Source organism: Lonchura striata, chromosome 2 (assembly GCF_050655825.1).
Source record: "Lonchura striata isolate lonStrDom1 chromosome 2, ASM5065582v1, whole genome shotgun sequence".
Classification (NCBI taxonomy): Eukaryota; Metazoa; Chordata; class Aves; order Passeriformes; family Estrildidae; genus Lonchura; species Lonchura striata.
This window is the reverse complement of record NC_140704.1, coordinates 35,291,142-35,315,348: the sequence shown is the minus strand read 5'-3', so window position 1 is coordinate 35,315,348 and position 24,207 is coordinate 35,291,142. Positions and strand designations below refer to the sequence as shown.

The window sequence follows — 24,207 nt, the reverse complement described above, 5'->3', positions numbered from 1 at the left end:
TCCTGTTTGAAAGTGTTTCTTTTGTATCGTTAACAAATGCTTTTGATCTGGAATGAACACCACTAAGCCCCATTTTATCAAGACTAGAGAGAAAAGCATGATTTCAGAATGAGGTAGAATAAGCAGCATCTTAGAGGAGAAAGAAATGTTGCTTCTATTTATATTTTTCTAATGGAAAACAAGTAAAGAATAAATGTATGGGAAATAAATTTAATTTACGTGAGTTTTCAGAAATTTAGATTAATATTCTCTTTAAGAGACCTGTTGAGGACAGTTAATTATGTGAAAGATGCAGGAGTAATCTCTCTCAGATGCAAAAAAATCATCAAAAATAATTATCTGGTTTGCCCTTGAAAGATTGGGTAGTTGAGGATTTTTAGTAGATTTAGCTCCATGCAGTGTCTTTAGTGTATTGTAGAAATTTAGGTAACCAAAGCCAGTGATATGTAACATTTATTAATCACCCATGAATGCTAACACAAAATTACTGATCCAAATTAAAAAGAAAGTTAAATGATTGGACAAATGAAATGTAAGAACTGTAATTCTTACTTAATGAGACAAATTGATTTGTCTTTGGGTTCTCATAAATCTCATCTCATTTTAATTCAAACAAAAACATGCAAGCACAGTTGTCTTTAATGAAGTCCAGGCATTTGTTTACTGGACAAATAAAACCTGAATTGATTGGTTAAAAACATAGATGTGCTTTACAAGTAGCTTTTTATTAGCTATAAACTAGTTTTAAAGTTACTTGCATCTTATGTTACATATGTTATTCTTTAAAGCTCAAGAAATTTTACTGTTTTCACTATGTACCAAGTCCTTGTTTATGCTGGGAAAAAAATTATGGAAGTGAGAGTGCACCTCTGATAAAGAAGTCTTTAATGATCCCAGAGAAAAGAAGGGTTGTTGACCTGTTGTACACTTCCGAATAACAAATAGCTTCACCAGCAAGTTCAAAGTCACAATAATGACTTTGGAAAATGTTGCTGAAATTATAGATATAAGAGTATGAAACAGCAGGGTTTTTGCTTGCAATCATTTAGTGTGCACACATGGGGTCTCTTAAAGCAGAAAACTAGAGAGAGAGCTGATTTGCATCCCCCATTTCCCATCCTCATGACTGAGTGTGGTTGAAACTGGGCTGATCATATTCTGCCTTATAAATTTGTCTAGTGAAAGTAAGGAATGGTAAGATATATGTATGACAATAACTGAGTATTTACTGTATAAACAATTTTTTTTTAATTATGTCTGGTAGTGGAAGTGTGTATGTGTTACTCTTGTATGCTACCATGAAGATCTGCTTCTCTTATTTTCATATAACATACAGAAGAAGGGATTAATGCAGAAAACCATACAAAATAATGATCATTTATATTAGCAAAGGTGACTGCAGTTGTGTTAACTAGGAGGAAAATAGCTATGAAATATTAGTTTTAACAAAGTCAGAGAACTCAGAAGATGCAGGATGTCTGCAGAGAAGGATTATTTCAAATTTTGAAGCTTTGTGATTGACCTTTATGCTTGATGTAATGAGGTAGCTTTCTCTAGTCCTAGCCAATATTGTACATTAAATCAGTGTCCCTGTGTGCTGTATTCTATTTTCCAGTTGAATTGGAACAATTTATCACTTAGCATTAAGTTGAAATTCAGCATTTAGATACATGGTTGCATATGTCAATTTGAATAGGTGCCTGGAATACTTGCTAAGAAACGATGCCAACCCTGGGATCCGAGACAAACAAGGATACAATGCAGTTCATTATTCAGCTGCTTACGGTCATCGCTTGTGTCTTGAATTGGTAAGAAAACATATCCTAGATGAAAAGTTACCAGCTGCTCTTACAGGGTGTGGTGGAGAGGCCAGGGGATTCCTTCACCTTGGCTGTCAGACGGGTCACTACTGTTTGTCAGCCTCTGTGCAGATAAATTTAAGCATTTGGTATTCCTAAAATAGAAGCAAGGTGAGGAGCTAGGATGCTAGATACTGATTAAAAAAGATGAAAAATTCTCAGATGAAGAGGTAACTGGTTGAAGATGTGGGATGTTGTTTCTTGGACTACAATACTAATTTTTTCTTTTGCTGATGGCTGAAATAAAATAACCATAAATTATCCCTTTGAGAACTTTCAAGAAATTTCATGAATGTCATTTGAAAGGAGCAAATGAAAATGTGGGGGAAACCTGTAAAGAAATGGTGCCTTATGAAATAGTTCATGCAGTTACAGTAACTAGTGGCCACATAATGGAATTTCAGATAATAAAGCTGTGGTTAGTTTTTTGTTGCTCCCTTTGCAATAATATGTATGTTATTTGATATACTGTGTTTTACAACTTCTGTATTTTTTATTAAAATTGTTCTTTTATATTTAAATGTATTAAAATACGAATTTTGGATGTTTTTAATTACAGATTGCAAGTGAAACGCCTCTAGATGTTGTAAGTGAATTATTTCTCAATTTTAAGTACTACTATAGAGCAAAAGAGAACATGTCATTTTAAAAATACTGCTTACTTTTTAGACTTACTCAACCATTTCTTCAATGCATACTTGTATTCTATAATTTCAACTACAGTTTAGATTTAATTGGACTTTACAATTCTAAAATGGGTAATTATTTTTAAGCCATGTGGTTTTTTACTTAAACGGTTGACTGTGATATAAATGTGTGATAATGAAAATGGAGTTTGAATGTACTTGGTGTTCTTCAAATACTTTGAATGGTTTAATTCTGCTAATGCACTTAATTAAATAAGGTCTTGAAAAAGACCCAGAAGTAAAACTTCAGAACACATCTGAAAGTCACAAATAGAAATCTATATACATAGATACTTTAATGCTATAATGCTTTTGCTTCTTTTGAGTCCATTTTTTCTCTCTGAGAAATATTTTCCTTTTCTGTGAAACCCATCCTGCTGTCTGGCCTTTCATATTGTTTTCTGCTGACTTTTCACCTAGTCAGAATCAGCTTACTTGGCTGATGTCTGAGGCTTTTTTCCCTGCTGCTGTTGTCACCTGTCCTTTTCTTCCCTTTGTATTCATCTTTCATATTGCTACTTCAGAAAAAATATTAATTTAATTTAGTTTCTGATTGAATTATTGCATTGTTATGCAAAATTAAACTGCTAGGGTTGGAACATGAAATTGGGGGAGGTGTTGCAGTTGTGTCAAACTCTAAAATGTAGAAGATCAGGGCATCTGTAATTCTATGCTATTCTTCCTACTTTTTCTCCTTTATTTTTCAATCTGTGTATATGGGAAACTGTAGCAATTATTGCTGAGTGTTTTTAAAGGTGAGAGGGTTTGCACTAATTCTGACTTTCTCTCTTTAAGCTGATGGAAACATCAGGCACTGACATGCTGAATGACTCAGACAACAGAGCACCCATAAGCCCGCTGCATTTAGCTGTGAGTTCTCAGTTCTGTAGTGATGACAGCTCATCTGGTAGCAAACAGTTGTTACACAGGTTTATTCATTCTGGATTTTTTCAAAATAGGTTAATAAACAAAATGCAAACAAATATACTAATATTCCTGAATGAGGTATACAGGATGAGTTTTGCATGTCACTTGAAATTTGCTTTCATGTGGAATCCTCTAATTAAAATCTTTGCTAATAAAACTTTTATAAGTCTTGTTCTATATAAGTAATTATGACTTTTTTCATCATTACATTGTTTTACTCTCTTAATTGTTAAGTATGAGAAATGTTTGTCCTCAATACTTTAGGAAAGATTTGCACAAGGAGTAGTGTAGGACAGTGATTAGATGCTGTCTATAAAAAAATATTCAAAATACAGAGTAACCAGCTCAATATGTAGCTTTGATCTTTTCACTGAGTTTAAAGCAATTGAAAAACCACACTATACTTTCTGCAAATAGAGTCTCATGCAGTATATAAATAAATAAATAAATATATATATATATACACACACAAAGTAAAAAATAATCAAATAATCTTTGGTAGTGGTAAATGAAAGCTATTTGTACTGCATTCTTATTATAGGTGCTTTTTTAATATTTTATGTAAAAAGCTTAAAGAAATTACTGAAGTTTGCTTATGTTCCTCACTTGAAATAATCTGAGGATGATGTAAATACAACATAAAGTGATGAAACATTGTGCAGTAGTCAAAATACTGTTATTTATGCAGATTGAAGATAGATGATATTCTGGGAGTAGTTACAGTTGCTGACTGAAAGGATAAAATAGGAAAAAATCACCAACCTTCTTGCTGAAATCATGGGGTTTTTTAAACTGTTTGTAACTACTTACGTGCTGCATCAGTTGCTCTTCTGCATGCTGCAGTATGAATAGTCTCTTTACAGTTTCATTTATGTAGTTCTGGCAAGAAAGGGAAAAATGTTAAGGATAGAAAAATTGAAGAATTTTCTTGTTCTTGTAGGCCTATCATGGCCACCATCAAGCTCTGGAAGTGCTGGTGCAGTCACTGCTGGACCTTGATGTGAGGAATAACAATGGAAGGACACCACTGGATCTTGCTGCCTTTAAGGGACACGTGGAATGTGTAGATGTGCTCATTAATCAGGGAGCATCAATCTTGGTGAAAGATTATGTTGTAAAGAGGACTCCAATTCATGCTGCAGGTATGTGCTAGCTACTAACCTCTAGAATTTTGGCTTTTGAAGTGGATGATATGTTTAGAAGTCTCTGTCATTAATGTTCTAAGAAATAGTATTTAGGAACAGAGGATGACTTTTAAGGTATATGCTGAGCTGAGAAACATGTAGCAAAAGAGTTGCATTCAGAAACCAGGATTAATCCAATAAACCAGCGGAATCCAAGGAGTGCTGTCCCACACACACTTCTCTCTGGAAGGGTGCCTTGTCCTTGTCCATTCAACTGGCTGTGCTGACAGGTGTCAGTGACATGTCCCTGCTTCTCTCCTCATCTTTCACACAGCCTGAACTGCAGGTCCAAATTTAGATAGACAAATTGCATTGCCTGTCTTGGCAGTAAAATGCTTCTAAAAATGACTGGAGCCTTGGAGAATTTTGGCAGTTTGAGAAGAGACATGAAAACTTTGATTTTTTTCCAAGGATTTAAATGACTCCTGAGCATTTTCAAAATACCAGCAATTCTTTGCAGTATTTTCTTGCTGACTTTCCTAGAAAACATCTCTAGGCCTGCCTTTCTGAGTTTAGAATCTACACTATAGTCTTATTTTTTAACTTGCATTAAAAATAGGCTTATTAAATTTGACATTTATAGTAATGGTATTACGGAAGTGTTGCAGTTAAAAAGAGCATTATGTACAAAACATCATCATTCTAACCACTTGATTTGTTGTCCATGAGCACAAGCTGCATTCTTCTGTTTGATTGAGCTTTCCTAGCTTGTGTTAGCATGTCTGTCAGCTACAGAAACATGAATTGTTGCTATGCTTGTGTGAACTGAATATTGCAGCTGTAGGTCAGAAATAATTTTCCTTCCAAGAAGCAATCATTTATCTTTCATGGGTTGCATTTAAATGAGATTTCTCAATTTTCTGTTTGTTATTTTTCCATTTTTTTAACTGCTTGGTTTATTACATCTATGCATTGCATTTCCTTCCCCTTTCTAAATGTGATTTCCATTATTATTTTATAATTAGGTGCATGCTACACTTGCTAACAAAATCTGACTATGATTTGCTAGATATGTGTTTTCCAGTGCCTTAAAACAAGCAAAAATTATGCCAATTCCTATATTTTAATGTTCCTTCTTATGTATGTTGTATAAGCATATATTCCAATTTCTTTTAATATATACAACCTCATTTATATATATATATTTATATATAAAATCTGTTGGCAATTGACAGCTGGAATCACTTGTTTCTAACACTGTACAGTTAAGAATACATGATTTCTGAAATTATTTTCTAGTCTTCATATTTTTTAATTTAAGTTATAACAATGGTAAAGCTTTACAGTAGGTTTTCAAGCTAATGGTCTTTACTCTGGGCAGATAGGTTGCCATTCTGGTTGAGCTCTCTACTCAAAGGCAATTAATGTAAACTCCATATGTTTATAATGTTTTACAGCTACAAATGGTCATTCAGAATGTTTGCGGCTATTGATAGGAAACGCAGAGCCACAGAATGCAGTGGACATTCAAGATGGAAATGGACAGTGAGTTTAAACTATGGACATTCTGTTCTACACAAGTTATTGTATTTCATAAAAGAAAAAAACAAATATTTTACAGTAGCTATTTTTAACTTATTTTAAAAGGAAATTATTGCAATAAACATAAACTTGAGAGTGAAAAATATTCAGTTGGGAGGAAACTAAAATGTGTCTTACTATCCTGTATGCTGAGATGATGAGAAAATGGATTCTAGTTACTTAATCAGGATTTCTGAACTGGGACATGTTACTTTATTTTCTCAAATGGAAAAAGCAAATGAGTGGAAGGTCATAGATAATGTAAATAACATAAACAGTGTTGATTGGAAGGATAGCAGTTGTTATACTTGAGCTGAGTGCTAGTCTGTTAAATTTCCAAGTGTAAATTTCCACTTTATTTCTGCCTCTGCTTAGGACTCCTCTGATGTTGTCAGTTCTCAATGGGCACACCGACTGTGTTTATTCACTCCTTAACAAAGGAGCAAATGTAGACGCCAAAGATAAGTGGGGAAGGACAGCATTACATAGAGGGGTAAGAGAATATTCCCTTTCTTTCATTTCCAGTTTCCTACATGCTAATTTCAAATCAAGACTTCATATGTTGTGTTAATGAATCTCTCATTATTCTCATTTTGCCATTTTAATTTTTAATTCTATTTTAGTTGCATTCAAAAAGTGGATTCCACCTGTTTGCTATCTACCGTCAGAATTCCTTTGGACTTCTAGAACCTCCTAATCTTGCTGTAAAGTGTTGACCCTCCGGAGAGGTCCTAGAGTACAGTTTTTTGGTTGTTAGGAAGGTAGTGTTAATGGGAGGAAGCAAAGTATGATGCATGCCACTTGCCAAATACTTTAGTGTCTACCAGATAAAAAAATTGAATGAGCCCAAGAGATTAGTAGTTCATTCAGTTGTATTCCAAGAAAATATTCTGTCATAAGTATTATAATACATTGCTATTTTCCCAACAGAATGTCTGTTTTCAGGAATAAAAATAACAACTTATTTTGCTTATTTCATTACGTTTTAAAAATGCAAGAATTTGCCTGAGGTTTGCTTGCTTTAGTTCTACACCTTGGCTTATATACATGAATATTTTCAAACTGGCCTTTTCCTGTCTCCCTCTCACAGGCAGTTACTGGGCATGAGGAATGTGTGGAAGCATTGCTTCAGCATGGTGCTAAGTCCTTGCTACGGGACTGCAGGGGACGGACCCCCATCCACTTGTCAGCTGCCTGTGGCCACATCGGTGTCCTGGGAGCTCTGCTGCAGTCAGCTGCTTCTGTGGATGCAGCGCCTGCCATGGCAGACAATCACGGCTACACATCACTGCACTGGGCCTGCTATAATGGTAAAACGCTTTGAAATACAGCCCTAGAGCTATTTGGTGGTATTGGGGTAGAAGTATTAATAGTTTAATATTAATACAAAAGCAACATATAAAGTCCATCCTCTTTCAGTTCCTTTCAGTGAATGAGAGAAAATGACAGACATGATATCTTGAAGAGGAATGTATTAACATCTAATACATTAGAGATGTTTACTTTTGTCCTACATTTTTGTCATGTACTATCTTAATTTTATGCCTCAAGGAGTCTTTAAAGCAATTCAGCATAATACCTTTGAATAGAAATGTGTCCCACTCATCCCAAAAAAAAAATGTCATAAGGAGGAATGGTTTCAAATTAAATCTATTTTAAACTTCATATGAACTATGATAGGCATAAGAAAATCAAGCATATAAAAGTGATTCCATATTAATTTTTCTTTTCTTCGCTGATACTTTTAATGGATTTGAGAGTGAGGGAGACCTTAAATGTAGGAAAATCATTCGGCTCCTTTGCTAAAGATTCTGTTCTGTGTGTTCATTTAGAACATAGTAGAGGTTGTTTTTTATTTCATCTCAGAATGACATGATAGAGAAAAATCAAGAAATAAAAGATTAAACCTTAATTTCACCACTTATTATTATATGAATAACTACTGAGCTGATGCAGCTGGGTGATAATTTCAAATAAATGCAGAACAAAAATAAACCTCAAATGATGGAGATGTTTTCATGGAGACAAAGTGATGAATGTACAGAAGAATTAGCAATGCAGAGGTGTAAAGAATTCAGTTAGGTGTTCTGGATGTTCTTCAGACAGCATGAGGTGCCTTGTAAATTTCATAAGGTTTACACTATTATGTGTCAGTTTGATTTTCACGATTCTAAGAATGTATTGGTTCCTAAATGTTGAATATTCAGCCCTGTTGAATATAACCAGTCTTTCTTTGAAATTTTCAAATACAATACTTATTAATCTAATTTAGATACATATTTTTCATTGCATGCCATAGTTAGACCTTTTCCCTTCTTTTTAATACCTAACTCTTACATTTGCTTTAGGTCACGACAGTTGTGTAGAGCTTCTTCTGGAACAGGAAGTTTTTCAGAAAATGGAAGGAAATTCTTTCAGTCCCTTGCATTGTGCTGTGTAAGGAAGTGTAAAATTATTCTTCATAAATTTCATTGCTGTATTTAACAAAAGATTTATCATTCTGTAAATAACAGTCTGTTTAATTCATTATAGGATAAATGACAATGAAGGTGCTGCAGAAATGTTAATTGATACACTAGGTGGTGGTATTGTAAATTCAACAGATTCAAAAGGAAGGTAAGAAAGCAAATGCAGAAAGAATGTTTGTAACATAATACAGTGGCTGTGCTAAATTCTTCAGTTGTTTGGGTGGGTTTGTATTTTCTACTTAACATTAATTCCTCATTTCCCTGGCTTTATTCTTTGAAGTTTTTTTTTGTTGTTTTATTGTTTTGGTTTTTTTTCTTTTTGTGATAGAAATAAATTCTAGGTTTTTAAAATCCTGTTCTGATTCAGTAAATTTGAATCAGCTTTTTATTATACAGGCAACTTAGAACATGTTTTAAATTTTATCACTTTGTGGATAGAGCTTTACGAATATTTTATTTTTCCTGAATCAAATTGTATCTGTATTATAAACTGCATGGGTGGCATTAGTTGAACCTAGAAAAGGACTTTTTAAAGGCAGCAGTCACAACTCCAGCTATACTGATTGCAAAGGATCAGTGGGAGAGTCTTTTTTATTTGTAGGATCACAGGCAGGGATGCCCCATTGAATACAGTAGAAAGCATGGCTGAACATGGCCATATTGTCTTTTGATCTGTTGTAGAACACCTCTGCATGCAGCAGCTTTTACAGATCACGTTGAGTGTCTACAGCTTCTGCTTGGTCACAGTGCTCAAGTAAATGCTGTAGATTCTTCTGGGAAAACACCTTTAATGATGGCTGCAGAAAATGGACAGACGAATACAGTTGGTAAAGAGAAAGATTTATATACTTCTGCTCTTAGCTCTGTTAATCTTACTGTGGGTGAAGTAGCTTTACAGTTAATGTTCTTGTGAATATATTTTGCCAAAACTCTGTTTTCATTTTATTTAGATATTAAGGACTATGCTTTTACTTAATAAAAGTCTTTATTTCCCCAGAGGTGCTGGTTAGCAGTGCTAAGGCTGATCTGACTTTGCAAGACAATTCTAAGAACACAGCACTCCATTTGGCTTGCAGCAAGGTGTGTGCACGGTCTGAATTACCAGTGCTGAGCTTTGTGTCATCAAGCGCTGTTTGAAAGTATTGTTACTTTGAGAAAACACTCAAAGCAATTTGTGAAGAATATCTGTTATGTGACAGATGTTTGTTCTGTGTTAAGGGTCATGAAACTAGTGCCTTGTTAATCCTGGAGAAGATTACGGATAGAAACCTCATCAATGCCACCAACGCAGCCTTGCAAACGTACGTATCAGCAGGGAGGGTGTTTGAAAGATGAGTTCTTGGTGTGCATCTTGCTCATAAAGAGGAATATTTTTCAGATTTTTTTTTTCCGAATTCATTGAATCTAAACTGTTAATAGGTACCAAGAGTGAAGCAGTTTGGAATTGAAATGGTGTTTTGCTCATAATTAAAGCTTTGGATGTTTTTTTTCTTGTGGGTGAATAGAATGATAAAACTTAAATTATTGTAATTCATGTGTGGAGTTGCTGCAATCCACTGAGATTAAAAATCACTCCATTTAACATCTTGAGGCAAACTAAGACTTGGTCTTCAAAGATGGCTACTTTAAAAAAATAACTGCCTGAAGTGTGCTTTTATTCTTCAGCATGCTTTCTGTTTCATGTTTTAAGGATCAAACATTCTTTTCTATTAAATATAATGGAGAATACACTATTCTTAAACCTTTCTGAATATCGTCTCTCAAGCAGAATTAAACCTATTTGGTTAGCCTACATCAGAAGGAAACCTTAGAAATGTGTGGTATGTCATACCAATTGAGATGAGCTACTAAAATGACTCTTCTGCATTTTTCCTTCTAGAGAATGCATTTGTGTTCAGGGAGTACTTGACACATGATGTGTAGCTGAGTTATGCACATGAATTATTAGACTGCTTCAATAATGATAGCACAGACCATTTAGGGGTAAAAAAAAAAAACAACAACAACAAACAAAAAGGATCACCAAAACTGCCTTACACTGGAACTTGTAAGCAACTCATATATTATTCTGGCCTTACATCCTTTCTGGAATTTTGCCATATTCAAGCTCATACAGTGCTTCCAAGTATTCCCTGAGAACTGCTTGAATTAAGGAGTTAAAATAGTAAGAATTCTTCCTTTGCTTTTGCTGCTCACCATGGTGCACCTCAGGCAGCATGAAACAACCAGAAAGCACGAAAGGATTGATTGCCTCATTTCTGGCTTTAAGCAAGGATGTCTTGGGAGAAGGAAAAGCAAAAAGGAGATGGGAACAGATGTGGGAAAGTATGCTACCACAAGCTCATGTAATTCCACCCAGATGCCTTGGCTCAAGTAGTTTGATCAAGAGATGTCATGGGATAAAATAGGTACACATTTGCACCTCCATAAAGTGTTTATATAAATTGCAAGGATTTAACCGTTTTTTAAATAATACTGCTTTAGCAAATGTTTAATAACTAAATTGACTTTCTGAACAGCTTAAACAAGATCCTTCTTTGTGGCAAGATAAGCATTAAAATTGTTGGTCTCCACATTAAAATTATTTTAATTACACCAGATTTTTCAGTATATCTGTGGGGTGTGGTCATTCATGAATTTTTAATACTTTTAATATAAGCACCATAGATACAGCTGCTCTTGTTTGTATCTTTTATATTTCTGATATATAAGGCATTTGTTTCCAACTCACAAGATAGCTTATAGTTAATTCAAACAACTTCGGGAATCTTAGAATGAATGAAGAGCAATATGAAGCAGAAGGGAAGTAAGCTGATAATTCTGTTTCCTGCTGAGTGATATTAAGGTTTTATTTAAGCCAGTGGGAAGCAATTTGAAAAACTGTTGCATTTGAAAAAGATATAATTGGAATATTTGAGATAAAGCTACACTTTATAGTCAACACAAAATTGATCTATGGTTAGTAGTTTGAGGTTTTGAAAAGTAATCTGCTTTTCTTACTTCATGCATTATACTGTGAAATATTTTTTCTTCTCTAATCACAATGGAATACAGTGGTTTCTAGAAGGCAAATTGATGAAGTACTTCTGCATCTCTTATGGGTATTTCTGTGTAGCAGCCAAGGACTGCCATTCTGCTGTTAGAGCTCCAGTGACTGATGGCAGTGATATGCAGTTACTCTCACATGTGACAGTATCTGTTACAGCAGTTGAGTGGGGGATTTATCAACAGCAGGGTGCCAAGCACTTCTGACTTTTTAACATGATAAAGTCAATAAGCAGGCATATCTTTACTAGCAGCTGCTTCCTCACTGTGTGCTGCCATGGAAAGAAGAAGGTTCACAATTAGTGTTGTAGAGTTTCTTAGCAATAAGAAAAGAGATTTGCTGAGTTTCCATTCTTAGTTATTACAGCTACAATATTTATGTAATGTGTAAATAATATAGAAGTGTAAGTATACAGTTAACTAGATGTAAGCTATCTATCTTACTTAATGACTTGTTCTAAGGTTTATATATGAGTTTGCTTGTCTTCACAGACCTCTGCATGTTGCTGCTCGAAATGGACTAACGGTTGTAGTTCAAGAGCTTTTAGGGAAGGGAGCAAGTGTACTTGCTGTAGATGAAAATGGTAAGAAAAATCTAACTTTGTTTTCCTGTAAGGAACTGTGGTTGTAAACTCAACTCCCTGAAAAGCAGTAACGCTGGAAACTCCAGATGAGCCTTGTAGTAGGTTGCCCTCACAGAAAAAAATGTATTGGTGGTGGATCATTTTAGCAAAGCAGCAGAAGTGTAGGGAGAGTAAAAACTTTCAGAGCAATGCAGGTCATGGCACAGAAGAGTTTGGTTTGCATTTGTAGTTTTATGATGCACTATAAAAGTAGTTTTATGATGCACTTATAAATGCACTAGCTTTGGCATACCAAAAATGGTCAGAAAAACATAATGCTCAAAATAAAATATAACTTTCAGCTGTTAAGCTGGATTGAATTGCTATTTGATTTGTCACAGTAGGTATATTGGTGTTAGCTTTTAAAAGCTAGTATGATTTACAGCTCACAGTTACTGTTCTCAAGCTTCTGGCTCTTCAGAGTTTTTTGGCACTTAGAAGTAAGAAGTAACTGCTTTATCACAGGAATAAATCCTACATCTTGTAAGAACAAAAGAAAATTAGATTTACTGACTAGTTCACATATTTTCATGTAAGATATCTGTGGTCCTCTAAAGCTGTGCTTTTGAAAGCATAAAACTTTGTCTCTTATGCTGTGAAAGCAGTAGCTGGGATTTGGGGAGGAGTGAGGCAATGGATTGTTTGCTTTTTGACTTTGTTTGGGTTTATTTGTTATTTTTTATTCCAAAAATGATGTGCCTAGTTAATAGTTCTAGTTATATTTTCAGTTTGGAAAGTTTTTCCTCTTTTAATGTTCATTGTGACTTTCTCAGTGTGTTTCTCAAATTGCATTGCTTAAAGTGACATGGGTGACTTAAAGATCATTCCTTACCTAAAACAGGGCACAAGAGTAAGCACTAAAAGAAACTCTCCTAAAATGAAAATATTGAAAGATATCTTTTTTTATTTTTGCTTCTCATCACATGTATGCTGACTGGAGACATTTGCATTTTTGTGGGCTTCTCATATACAGACAGCCAGTCCCTTGTTAGGATGGATCTTTGACATAACTGAGGAAAACCATGTGTGTCAAAGTACCCTGGAAGCCTGGGGATCTAAAAATCTTCTTTTTAATTCTGCTCACATTTTAAATTTTAAAGTAAGTCTGAGCGCTATCTAATATTTTTCCTCACTGTGGTTCTTTCTAATAGCAATTGCTTGGTTTATAAAATTTTAAGCAGCCTTGATGAATGCTTTTTCTGACTGAAGAAATAGGCAGTAGAATATTTTGGATCACAACACTGATATTCTCTTGCTTTAGCATAGTCCAGATAAGTTCAGTGATCTGCCAAACAAGATTGGCATTTCATACAGAATTAGATGATATGGGAGTTTAATTTTAGTTTTTGAAAGTTTTAGTGTTTTTCATGGAACCTGTCTTGCTATATGGAACATGTAATTAGCAGAGGCTCAGCTGTTATGATGATCCACTTTTTGTCTTTGAATTTGTCCCCTTCCGTAAAAACTACATTGACTTTTTGCAAGCAGTCTGTATTTCTATCTATAACTGTATAAACTGAATCCTCTGCTGCTATATCTGAGCTGTAGATCAGTATTGAAAAACATGAGCTTTGAAAAAAAATATCATTCCAGTTATCTGCATTTCAGTTTATAGTTTATAAGATTTTTAAAACTCTGAATTTGAAGTCACACTGCTTTTGTCATAGAGCATCTTTTGTTTAAGAACTAATGTCAATAGAAAAAAATCTAATCCTCTTGGTTCTTAATAGATTACATGCAGCTGAAATAGAACATTAATTCTTCAGTATACTTCCCCAAAGCAGTTATATTGAGGGTTAATTCTCAGCTCTGTATCAGTTCTTATTCAAATTTCTTTTTTTTTTTCCCATTTTTCTCCACCAATCATGATGAAACTGCCATCATTTTAATCTACAAAAATTCTGTTGAATTGGGCATTATTAATGCAAATTTTCCCATCTTAAAAGAAATTATTGGCTTTTTATTTCATTTGACACAATATGAAGTTTTATTTTGTCACTCAACCAACATTTCAGGGGGAGGGGTTTTTTTGTGTGTTTTGTTTTGTAGTGGTTTTTCTTTCCTTCAGCCATTTAACTTGTATTTTAGTTTATATTGGAGATGTCCAGTTTTCTGGGAGGAATTTTTCTGCAAGTAGTTATGACTTCTGCCTCAGACTCATCTCTTTCCCATTGTTAATACCTCATTCAGTTGATCTTGAGAACTCTCATTGCACTGACCACATTAATAACCCTCTGATTTTCCTGTAGACTCCTTCCTGGCAACTTTCAAGCCCCAGGGGAGGGAGCAGCTCTGCCTTTGGGCAGGGGGAGCCTCAGCCTTAAGTTAGTGTCCATCATGCAGACCCTTGTTTTCTGTTGTGCAAGGATGCTGCCCCAACTCACTCTATTTGTATTGCCCCATCTACAAATGAAGATAGTAAATATTTTGTTCTTGTCATTCTGTGAAGCCTTACACAGGTACAAGTGCAGATTATGGGGACCATTACAGCAGAGCTGAGTAAGAGTATTTCAGTGGAGTCAGTTCATTTACCAACATCATCTTCAAAGCAAATATAAAGTATTTATGTCTGCTGTTTCCATGGCTTATGAATTATCACTCTGCAGTTAAGTGACATAAAATTACAATTTGTTCTTATAAATTTGAATTTGATATAGTGGAGTTAATATAAGTTAATGTGGTGGAGAACACAGATGTCAGTCTTCTGTGATGTAAGCAGTTACTTCATCTTGCTATGTCTAAGGCAAGAATATAACTGGAGTATTTCATTCCTGCTTATGAAAGCTAGGAGCTCGAGACCTACAATTGTATATTAATTATAAACACAGTTTTTAGAGAATGGAGAACTTTTAACAGAAGCAAGTATTTTGTTTAATCCTTACATTGACCTTTTATGATGAACTGGGATGCTCTGCTCCAGAAGGAACATGTGTATTAATGACCCTAGAAGTCTTTAAAAGGGGGAGGGGGGAAGGAGTCAAACAAACAAATAAAACCCTTAAAATAGCAGATGACTGCTTGTTTTTCTTCTTTGAACTTTTATCAAGTCACATTAGTGAAAGGAATGGTGTTGAATATGACCAGCTTGAATAAACTTACATTGTGTGTCATCTTACCTTCATACAACCTCCAGCAACTGTAGATATTAAATGGTGTGCATCTGAGTATCAGTTCTGAGCCTTCTGTTCTGCCTTATATGCCTGAAATACAGTCATGATCGAGGTGTGGCAAGCCCTGGCCCTTGCTTCTGAATCCTCTCAAAATGTATCTCTTCTGCAGACTGTCACTGTTAACTCTGAGCTGTTTAAGTGCTGTGGTACCTTACTAACAATGAAAACATCCGCTGCGCTGCACTTCTGTACGGCCCTATCGCATGGTCAGCTGGTGCGTTCTGTGCTTGACTTATCTGTGTTTCCTTGGATTGTGTGCTCCTTTGGGCAGGGACTCTTGTCTTGCTCTGTTCAAAGCATCAAGCACAAGGTCTGTCCTGAGTGAATAATAGTTCAACTGCAAGACTGTCCCCTGCTTGCTGTTTTCTTGATTTTTAGCTACAGTTATTTTCCATAATGTGCTTACTGGTTTAATACTTATGTGCAGTTGCACAATACAGTAACTGCTCCTGAGCTCTATCCTAAAACTTGATCTGGACCTACTTCTAAAATAAAGATGATTCCTTTGAAGTAGTTGAAACACTTGCTGGTAGAATGAGCATTGTCTTGTTTTCCCTGCCTTCCTAAAGTCTGGATAGAAGTCTGTCATGCACTTTGCGTTAAAGCCATCTATTCTTTAAAATTACTTGTGTGCTGTTTACTTGGATGTTGTACACCTTGAACTTGTGGACTTCGTGGTAGTGCAGGACTTCAGACTCCCAAATGTACCTGAATATGAGTCTTCCTGTTGAGCTCATTATGGGCATTTCTGTCCCACACACTGAGAGATGCTGCAGGGTGACCTGGGCACACGCTGCCGGGTGGAGCCAGGGAGGGGAACTTGTCCTGCTCTTGGCAGCAGAATTAGCTTGATCTGTGGTGATACTTAGGAGACTGCCCTGCTTTTAGAGCTGCTGTGGCACCACCAAGGACAGTCCCTTGGTGCTGTAGATGCACCGAGACCTGTGCCAGAACTCACTCTCAGGCACCAGCCAAATGGTTAAGCCTGATCTCTGGATCTCTGCTGAGGAGAATTTGAAGCATTTTTCTTGATATTGAATGAATAGAGGCAAGTACACAGAGAAGGGGAAGCTGCAGAAGAAACAATGATGGAGGATTATTAGAGCCACAGAAACCCAGAAGAGATGTCACAGCTGTGTGACCTGACTGCAAATCATTCCACAGCCCGAGACCTCCTGCATTTGGGGGTTGTCACAGCAGCAATGCCTGGCAGAAGTTTGGTTGGACCAGTTGGGTAACCAAGTGGTCTCCCTGCAAGTTCTAGCCTGCTAACCCAGCTGGCATTTACTCAAACTTCTCTGGATTTCTTAATTGATACCATGCAAATAAAAATCAGGCATTTGCTTTATAATTTATGTTACTGAATATTGTAATGAAGTATATTACACTATTGCAATGAAGTAATTACACTCTGCCTTTTCAATTGCCTGGCCTTGATCCTTTAGCCAGCTTGTTACTGAGATAGCACAGTGTTATTGAAGTACCTGTCTGTGATGCACAGCTGTGGTGGAGATTCTGGATGAAGAAACGTTTGAGCTGTAGTTTCTGCAGTAGCTCTTTAGTGAATGCTGTCACCTATCCCTGCTGGCTGCTTTTATTTGTCTCTCCTCAGGCAGGTGACTTCCTCACCATTTTCAGAACTGGGCTTTTCTCACTGGCCTAGAGTGTTTGGCTGTGCTTAACAAAGCAATTACATCTTTTTTGCAAAGCCCAATAATTTCAAGATTGTTTTTGTAACAAGAAATTTAAAAATACTAATTGATAATGCATTTATTTTATTTTTTTGGTTCTTTAAACAGTGTGGAACTAAGCAATGTAAAATGCTTTTGCAGCTAAAAGATTGTATGAACTTGGAGAAATGTGTACATAGTCTTTATTTTAAATGAAGGTTTTGTTTTCTCTCGACTTGCAGGTTACACGCCGGCTTTGGCCTGCGCGCCCAACAAGGACGTGGCCGATTGCCTGGCTCTCATCCTGGCCACCATGATGCCTGTGTCATCGAGCAGCACATTGCCCTCCCTCACCTTCAATGCCATTAATCATTACACCAACACCTCAAAAACTGTCACCTTCGATTCCTTGCCAATCATGAGGAGTGACCACAGCTCCTACTGTACTTTCAACAACATTGGCAGGGAAGGTGGCTACCCCTACACAGAAGAAGACGAGCTCAATGACTCAGATTCCGAGACCTATTAGAAGATATTTTTTGTAGGTCTGAGTGAACCCTCATGCTGGAAGTCAGATTGTGCTATCAGAAAGCTGTTGCTGTTTGAATGCAGGAGGACACACCTTTGAGAAGATGTTTTTTATTGTGGTTACATATAAAAAAAATCTGTGAGACTCTAGGAAGATTTTTAAGAGCATATTTTGCAGAAGAAGCATAAATTCTTGAATAAGTACTTTGAATCCATGGCAAAAAAAAAATAAAGAATGTCAAAACTGTTTTATTTAACTGTATTCTACCATTCTGTTTCTGGTGCCAGGAGTAATTCCTGCCGACTGGGCACCCAACTCGGTGTAAATGTACAACACTATTGTACAAGACAAAGGATGCTAGATACAAATGCTCTCAATAAACCTAAAACCACTTTGAAGGCAATAAATGAGTTTGGTACAGTAGGCATTGTTTGTGCTGCAAATTGCCAAAGGACCAAATAACTTAAAGATTTTTTTAATTAAATACGTTTTTGTGAAAACTGGAATAGGTTATTTGAGAAATTATTTCAACCAAACCTTAATTACTTCTGAAAAGGAAGCTTAGATTTGGGTTTAAATGTTGAATTTTATTTTTTTTTAATCATCTGAAAGCCTTCCGACACTATTAAATGTACCATAAAAGAAAGCAGATGTGCTTTTAAGTTTTATTTTCTTTTTCTTTTAGGTGAAATGAAAATGATCTGTCATACTTTTATAATACTTAAATTAAACCAGCTAACAAGGTGAAGTCAGGGTGAAAAATGTACAGTGTAATAAGGGAAGGAAGGGGTGGGAGATGTGGGAGGGAAGAAGTAATTGTTGCACAGTTACAGGTTTTTTTTTAACTTTTGGGTTTTGGATGGAATTTTTCCTTAATTTAAAAATACATGAGTAACTTGCAAACTATGAAACTGCTTAAAATGGAATTGAAATGTCTTGATAACTCTGTTGTGACTGAGAGTTCTTTTCAGTAATTTATCTACTTCCTTACATCATAAATTTGTATGTAAGATTAAAATTGTATATCCCTGTCACTTTTTTTTTTTTTTAATCCCAGATTTACAGAGGGGGGAGGGAGGAGGGGAGGTGAATTTAAACGTATATTTCCCTATTAGAGAAAAAAGTACAGTGTCTGGTCTGTGGGAAGAGCTGTGTATCTTTGTTGTGCTCCATTTAGAAAATAAACAGCAGAAACAGGTCCCTGTAAGGTAGTTCAGACTTGCCCATTTTTTTTTTTATTTATAACAGACTACTGTGGTTTTTTTAATTGCCTGAAGAATGAAAAACTGACATAAGTAAGCTGAAGTTTTGTCTGTTAAATATGAATTTACTTTATTTGGCTCTGCTTTAACTATAACTGTTACTTTTCAAATGAATTTGTTTATGTACATGCAAGGAATCCTTGCGTGTCCTGGCAAAGTACAAATAAATTACTACAAACTGATTCCAATTTCATTTTTATCCTTTTTTTATATTGTGAAACTGGAAATCTTTGATATTGTAAATTAACAGCTGCTTTTTCTGAACATAGTATGGAAACATGGGACAATATTTTGATCTATTTGATAATTTTGTGGGGTTTTTGAAAAATTAATGAGCATGTACATAGAAATAGTGACTGCTTGAATACTGTATTTACCTGCACTCTCTCAGTACTTCAAGATTCCTGTATATTTTACAGAGTATAATAAAACACAAATGTGAGTTCTACTAATGAATAATTTATTTGTATGTACTAAGAATTAATGACAAAGTCTCTTGTCAAACTGTTGAAGTTTATAAAATCTTCATAAAGGCTTTGCCAGCATTTTAATTCTAAAGTGAAGGTGAGCTACTTAAAGTAATTTTAAGTGTTACATTACTTCATTATTCCTTTAGGCTTCCTTATAAATATTGCTTTCTTAACCATTTGTGCCTGTTTATTTCTGAGCAGAGTTAAAGGACTTCAGGGAAGTGGTGACTTCTGTGCTCTCTTCCCTCTGAACCTCTCACATGTGGCTCTGGCAGAAATGTTTGTGCCACGGGCAGCACTCACAAGATCCACATGGGCCTGTCTTGGGATGCACTGCAACCATTTAAATTCAAAGGCTGAAGCAACGTGGACCCATTTTTTCCTCAAATGCTTGTGAGAAAGCTGATGAGAACACCAAGTAGTGTGTCCGTTGTTTAAAAGGTAACAGCTGCATGTTTATGTTTGTGAAACTGTCTGATGTTAATTCAAAAAGACTGTGAAAGGATGATATTAATAGGCCTTTATTATCTGTGCTGCCCTCTGTCTGACTTGGAGATGACCTGTTATCTCTGTGTGGTGTCTGTAGCCATAGGGCACAAACTATAGCAGGGGACACTCCTGTCCTGATGGAAAAATTGCAGTGCAGTAGAGGCCAAGTGACAGAGGAGGAAAGGCTCAGATGGCAGTGGTTTGTTGAAAAGTCAGAGATTTGGATATAGAATACAGATAGATACATGAAGAAAACAGTGGTGTTGAGCATGTTTGTTTCCTTATGCCAATCAGAAATTGTGCCTTTCATTTTCTTGCTACTCACCTCTTGAGGAAAAGTTTCTCACTGCATTAAATTGCATTATTTTAACTTAGGTTTTGTTAATTTTTTTGAGTTAAATATCTGTCTTTTCTAATTACAAATTCCTGAATCGACTTTGGAATTCATATTTACATGATTTGCGTATCTCATCATTGTAAATCATCAGTTTATTCAGTGAGCCTGTACCTTGCAATTTGCATGTATTTGTTAAAAAAAAACCCAACAAAACTCTATTACTGCCTGGCAGTATGGGTAGGACAGTAAGTGATAATTGAGATTATTATTAGATTGTGGTCTAATTCAAAAATGGAACATGATTTGTTTAAAGACCATGCTGCTGTGCTCAGAGACCACTTCCTTAATGAGAGGTCAAGGAACAGCAGGTTCCTTGTCTCTGAAAAGCAAATAATGATGATGGTGTCTGGTAGGGGTTTAAAAAAACTGTTCATACCTCAGTTGGAGGCCTGTTCCTTTCCAGAAAATTATGTTGGAATCTCCATTTTTCTAAAAGAAAGCCTCCTGATTTTCTACTGATGAATATTACACAGCTATTCTTACAGTCTATTCAAACAATCAACTGGATTTTCACCAAGGGAGAGCAGCGAGCACTGGGGCACTGGCATTGTGCCAGTGTCAAACCATGACACTGGACTACTGAAGCAATAGATTAGAATAAAAGAAATCCTTTATGTCCTTGGAAAGAAAAAAAAAATCAAATGGACTTAAGGAATGAAGACAGCTGGTTCTGCTCAGCTTTCTGTGTACTCTGTCTTCTGGGATGTTTTATGGGTTTTCCGTTCTCAGGATAAATGTTCTGCAGGAGAAAATGCCAAGTCAGTATTGACCTCATAGGCTGAGCTGTTACTTTTAGAGTGTCATGTAGCAGGATAGATGCTGGATGCTGATAAGATGAAGAATCACTCTGTCTTCCCCTAAGAGTGACCCTAACACAATTGAGGAGATTTTCTATGTCATTCCATACAAAACCTCTGTGTCCTGCTTTGTATTTGCTCCTGTAAGTTATTTTGCCTTCCCATGCTTAGATGTCTCCATAATAGTTGTATAAATATATGTGGAACAGTCAGACCTTTTATTCTAGGCACTTTTTAAACTTTGGTTGCAGTTGTTTTGGGTTTTTTATGGTAATTTATTTTGTTTAAAATTCTGCCTTGTCTATGTTCTGGTTTGGGCTACCAAGCTAAGAAATTAACAAATGTTTGGAAAAATAAGTTAATATTTAAAAATTAATTCTTCAAAGTTTTGCTTCTTTTAACATCTACACAGATGTTAAAAGGAGCACTAAAGATCCCAAAGCTGTTACCTAAACTGTAGGGAAGATGACTAAAAGGGGTATGAGATAATGATTACAGATCCTCCAACCCAATTAATTTGAGACTTGGCCTTCCTGTCTTGCCCAGATTGTACACATTTAAACAAAACAACTACCGTAGTAACCCAGAATAACATGCTCTATTTATATCTAGTATAAAAAAAAAAAAAAAAAAAAAAAAAAAAAAAAAAAAAAAAAAAAAGGAGAAAAAGAGAATGTTAAATGCAGTTGGTTGGGGATAACACAAGTATTTGGGTAATTCAAGTTCTCTTTTGCAAAAAAAAGAAAATGACGCGTGGCACTCTTTCCTGCAATAACTGGGTGAGAGGATCAGCGTGTAGAGAGATGGGAAGTGTCAGTGCATACTGCCCAAAGAACTGGCTGGAATGGCTTGTGAGAAGTTTGTCACAATCAGGGAACATTTTTAACAGTGTCAGATGTCTGCAGGGAGCCTGTACTACTGAATTCCATGTTTGTATCAGTGAAGTTCACATCTTCAAAAACTGAAACCTAAATAAAAAGGATAAATGTTTATGGAAGCAGCACTTCTGCAGAATTGCATGCTCTGGCTCCATGTACCAAAGGGCAAGTGTGGGAGCTCCATGGGCTTCCCTGGCTACAGCTGCAGGAGCAGCAGGAGGATCTTCCTCATCTCCCACAACTTTGACCTGGGCCTCTGCTGATGGTATGTATCCACAAAAGAAATGCCATCACACTTTTGGTTAAAAAGCATAAAAAGCATTGATTCCCACTGACAGTAATTTCTGATAATCTAGTCCTGTTGGAATCAGACTAACTAGACTTTAGACACAAGGGTCTTTCTTAATCTCTTCATAAGTAATTTAAAATTCTAACACAACTTCCATAGGTCTGAATTCAAACTTTGTAAAATTGATATTAATATCATAAAAAAGTAAGTATTTAAATTCGTAAAGCTGGTCAAGCCAATTCACACAAATCCTTAAATCCAAGATTGATAGGTATTGCCTCTTGCAGTAATCTCAGTGATTTGTGATTATTTGCTTATAATCCTCTTTAATAGGCTGCAGAAGCTGGCAGGACAGTTGGAGTAGAATTCTGATTGGGATGGAAAACATTTTTTTGTATATAAATGTGTAGCTGTAACTCTGAATCAGACAAGATAAGAATTTTTAAAACATGGGGTTCCAGACTTTACAGACTGAAACCTGAGGTTGCAAATGCTCTGGGGAATGTGGTGTGATCCTTGGGGTGATCATGTGCAGGGCCAGGAGTTGGGCTCCCATGATCTTAGTGGATTCTTTCCAGTCATATTCTATGAAATGAGAAGAGACAGAACACAGTCATCTTTGTTAGCTGATAGCATTGGCTTTTTGCTTTTCCTGGTGTCCTTCTCTCACTGTAATATCCATGTTTTCAAATGTTAAGTGTAAAGGTATCACTGTGCATTAATTTTAATGATGAAACAACTGGCTGTTGTTAAGAAACTATCCTGTTATTGTATTTATGAGAATCTGCAAGCCTTATCAAAAAATCCCTTCTTTTTATTGCTTAACAGGAGAAGGAAATGCCTGGCTGGAAATGGTGAATGTCACCCAGGCATCCAGCCTGATCTGTGTTCACTCTCAGACCTACTGAGAGAAAAATGGTCTGAAATGGCAGCCTTGGAAAGAGCATTTTGTTCAGTTGTTCAGGCATCTAGAGTCCAGCAAGATCACAAGACTGTTTTGGTTTCCTTTCCTTGGGGAAGATTAGTTATAAATGTGACTAAAATTTTCAAATTCTACAGCGCATCTCACAACTGAACTTTCCTGACAGGAAAGGATGACTTTCCCTGCTTACAGGACTTGGAGATGTCTTGCAGCTCTCTCCAACCTGATATCTCTTTAGCACACTGTCTGTCTTCAAATAAAGCAGTATTTAAATTATCTGTGCTTCCCTGGTGTGCTGTGTGTTATTTTACATTAGGATAAATTTATCTCACTACATTCTGTGCTATGTTTTGGCAATTTTCAGGCTGAAGTTAGGAAAGAGATCTTGCAGTTTTCCCCTATGTAACTGTAAACATAGTTGAATAATAGAGAACCTAAAAAGCCTTTCAAACTTGTCTTCAGATTGATGGTGTCACTAAATATTTAAAGAGGAAAAAAACACCTTACAATCTTTCCTTTTTTAATTAAAATTGCAATAGATGCAGCCAGAACTCTTGCTATTCAGGTTTACAACAGAACAAAACAAAACCTGCTTTTGAAGCCTTGTCAAAGGACAGACTTGCAGGTTTTCTTCTCTATACCTGGGATCTAATGTAAGTCTGACATCTCAGGTGTTCTATGTTAAAAGAATAGAATAGATAGCTTAAATAGTTTTAAAGCAAAATCTAGTGATTCATGTATCCTGTCATGTATTTTCTGTCCCTTGCCAAACTGTTACTCAAACTATCTGCATGATTTTCTAAAAATCTATTAAAGTCTTAATGACTTCAACTTTTTAATATCTTCTACCATGAGTTTGTTTCATTATCTCTGATTTCTGACCTGTGTTGCCCACACCTGCTCTCCCAGGGCAGGAAGAAAAGAGTGCACAGTGACTCTCCCAAGTATTTGCATTGTTGTTGACTTTTAAAAACTTGATGGAGTGATAATTCAGTTTAGCCTGTGAATATTTGGGGTTTTT

General features: G+C 35.8%; 1 protein-coding gene across 10 annotated transcripts in view; it reads left to right on the top strand.

The window, feature by feature from the left end:
* ANKRD28 (ankyrin repeat domain 28) overlaps positions 1–23,468 on the top strand; it is a 123,617-nt gene extending 100,149 nt beyond the window's left edge. For 8 of the 10 annotated variants that reach the window (XM_085573155.1, XM_021538156.3, XM_085573151.1 and 5 more), the window contains 14 exons: positions 1,697–1,808; positions 2,419–2,445; positions 3,341–3,415; positions 4,413–4,614; positions 6,054–6,141; positions 6,553–6,670; positions 7,268–7,487; positions 8,526–8,613; positions 8,710–8,793; positions 9,327–9,472; positions 9,643–9,725; positions 9,864–9,946; positions 12,183–12,274; positions 17,396–23,468. In XM_085573155.1, coding sequence (XP_085429281.1) covers positions 1,697–1,808; positions 2,419–2,445; positions 3,341–3,415; positions 4,413–4,614; positions 6,054–6,141; positions 6,553–6,670; positions 7,268–7,487; positions 8,526–8,613; positions 8,710–8,793; positions 9,327–9,472; positions 9,643–9,725; positions 9,864–9,946; positions 12,183–12,274; positions 17,396–17,682 — 1,705 coding nt within the window. In that variant the 3' untranslated portion in view covers positions 17,683–23,468. Of the gene's footprint in view, positions 1–1,696; positions 1,809–2,418; positions 2,446–3,340; positions 3,416–4,412; positions 4,615–6,053; positions 6,142–6,552; positions 6,671–7,267; positions 7,488–8,525; positions 8,614–8,709; positions 8,794–9,326; positions 9,473–9,642; positions 9,726–9,863; positions 9,947–12,182; positions 12,275–13,253; positions 13,413–15,592; positions 15,698–17,395 lie in introns of all 10 variants that reach the window. The other 2 variants (XR_014953250.1, XR_014953251.1) reach the window with 2 other exon arrangements.
* Positions 23,469–24,207: the final 739 nt, after the last annotated feature.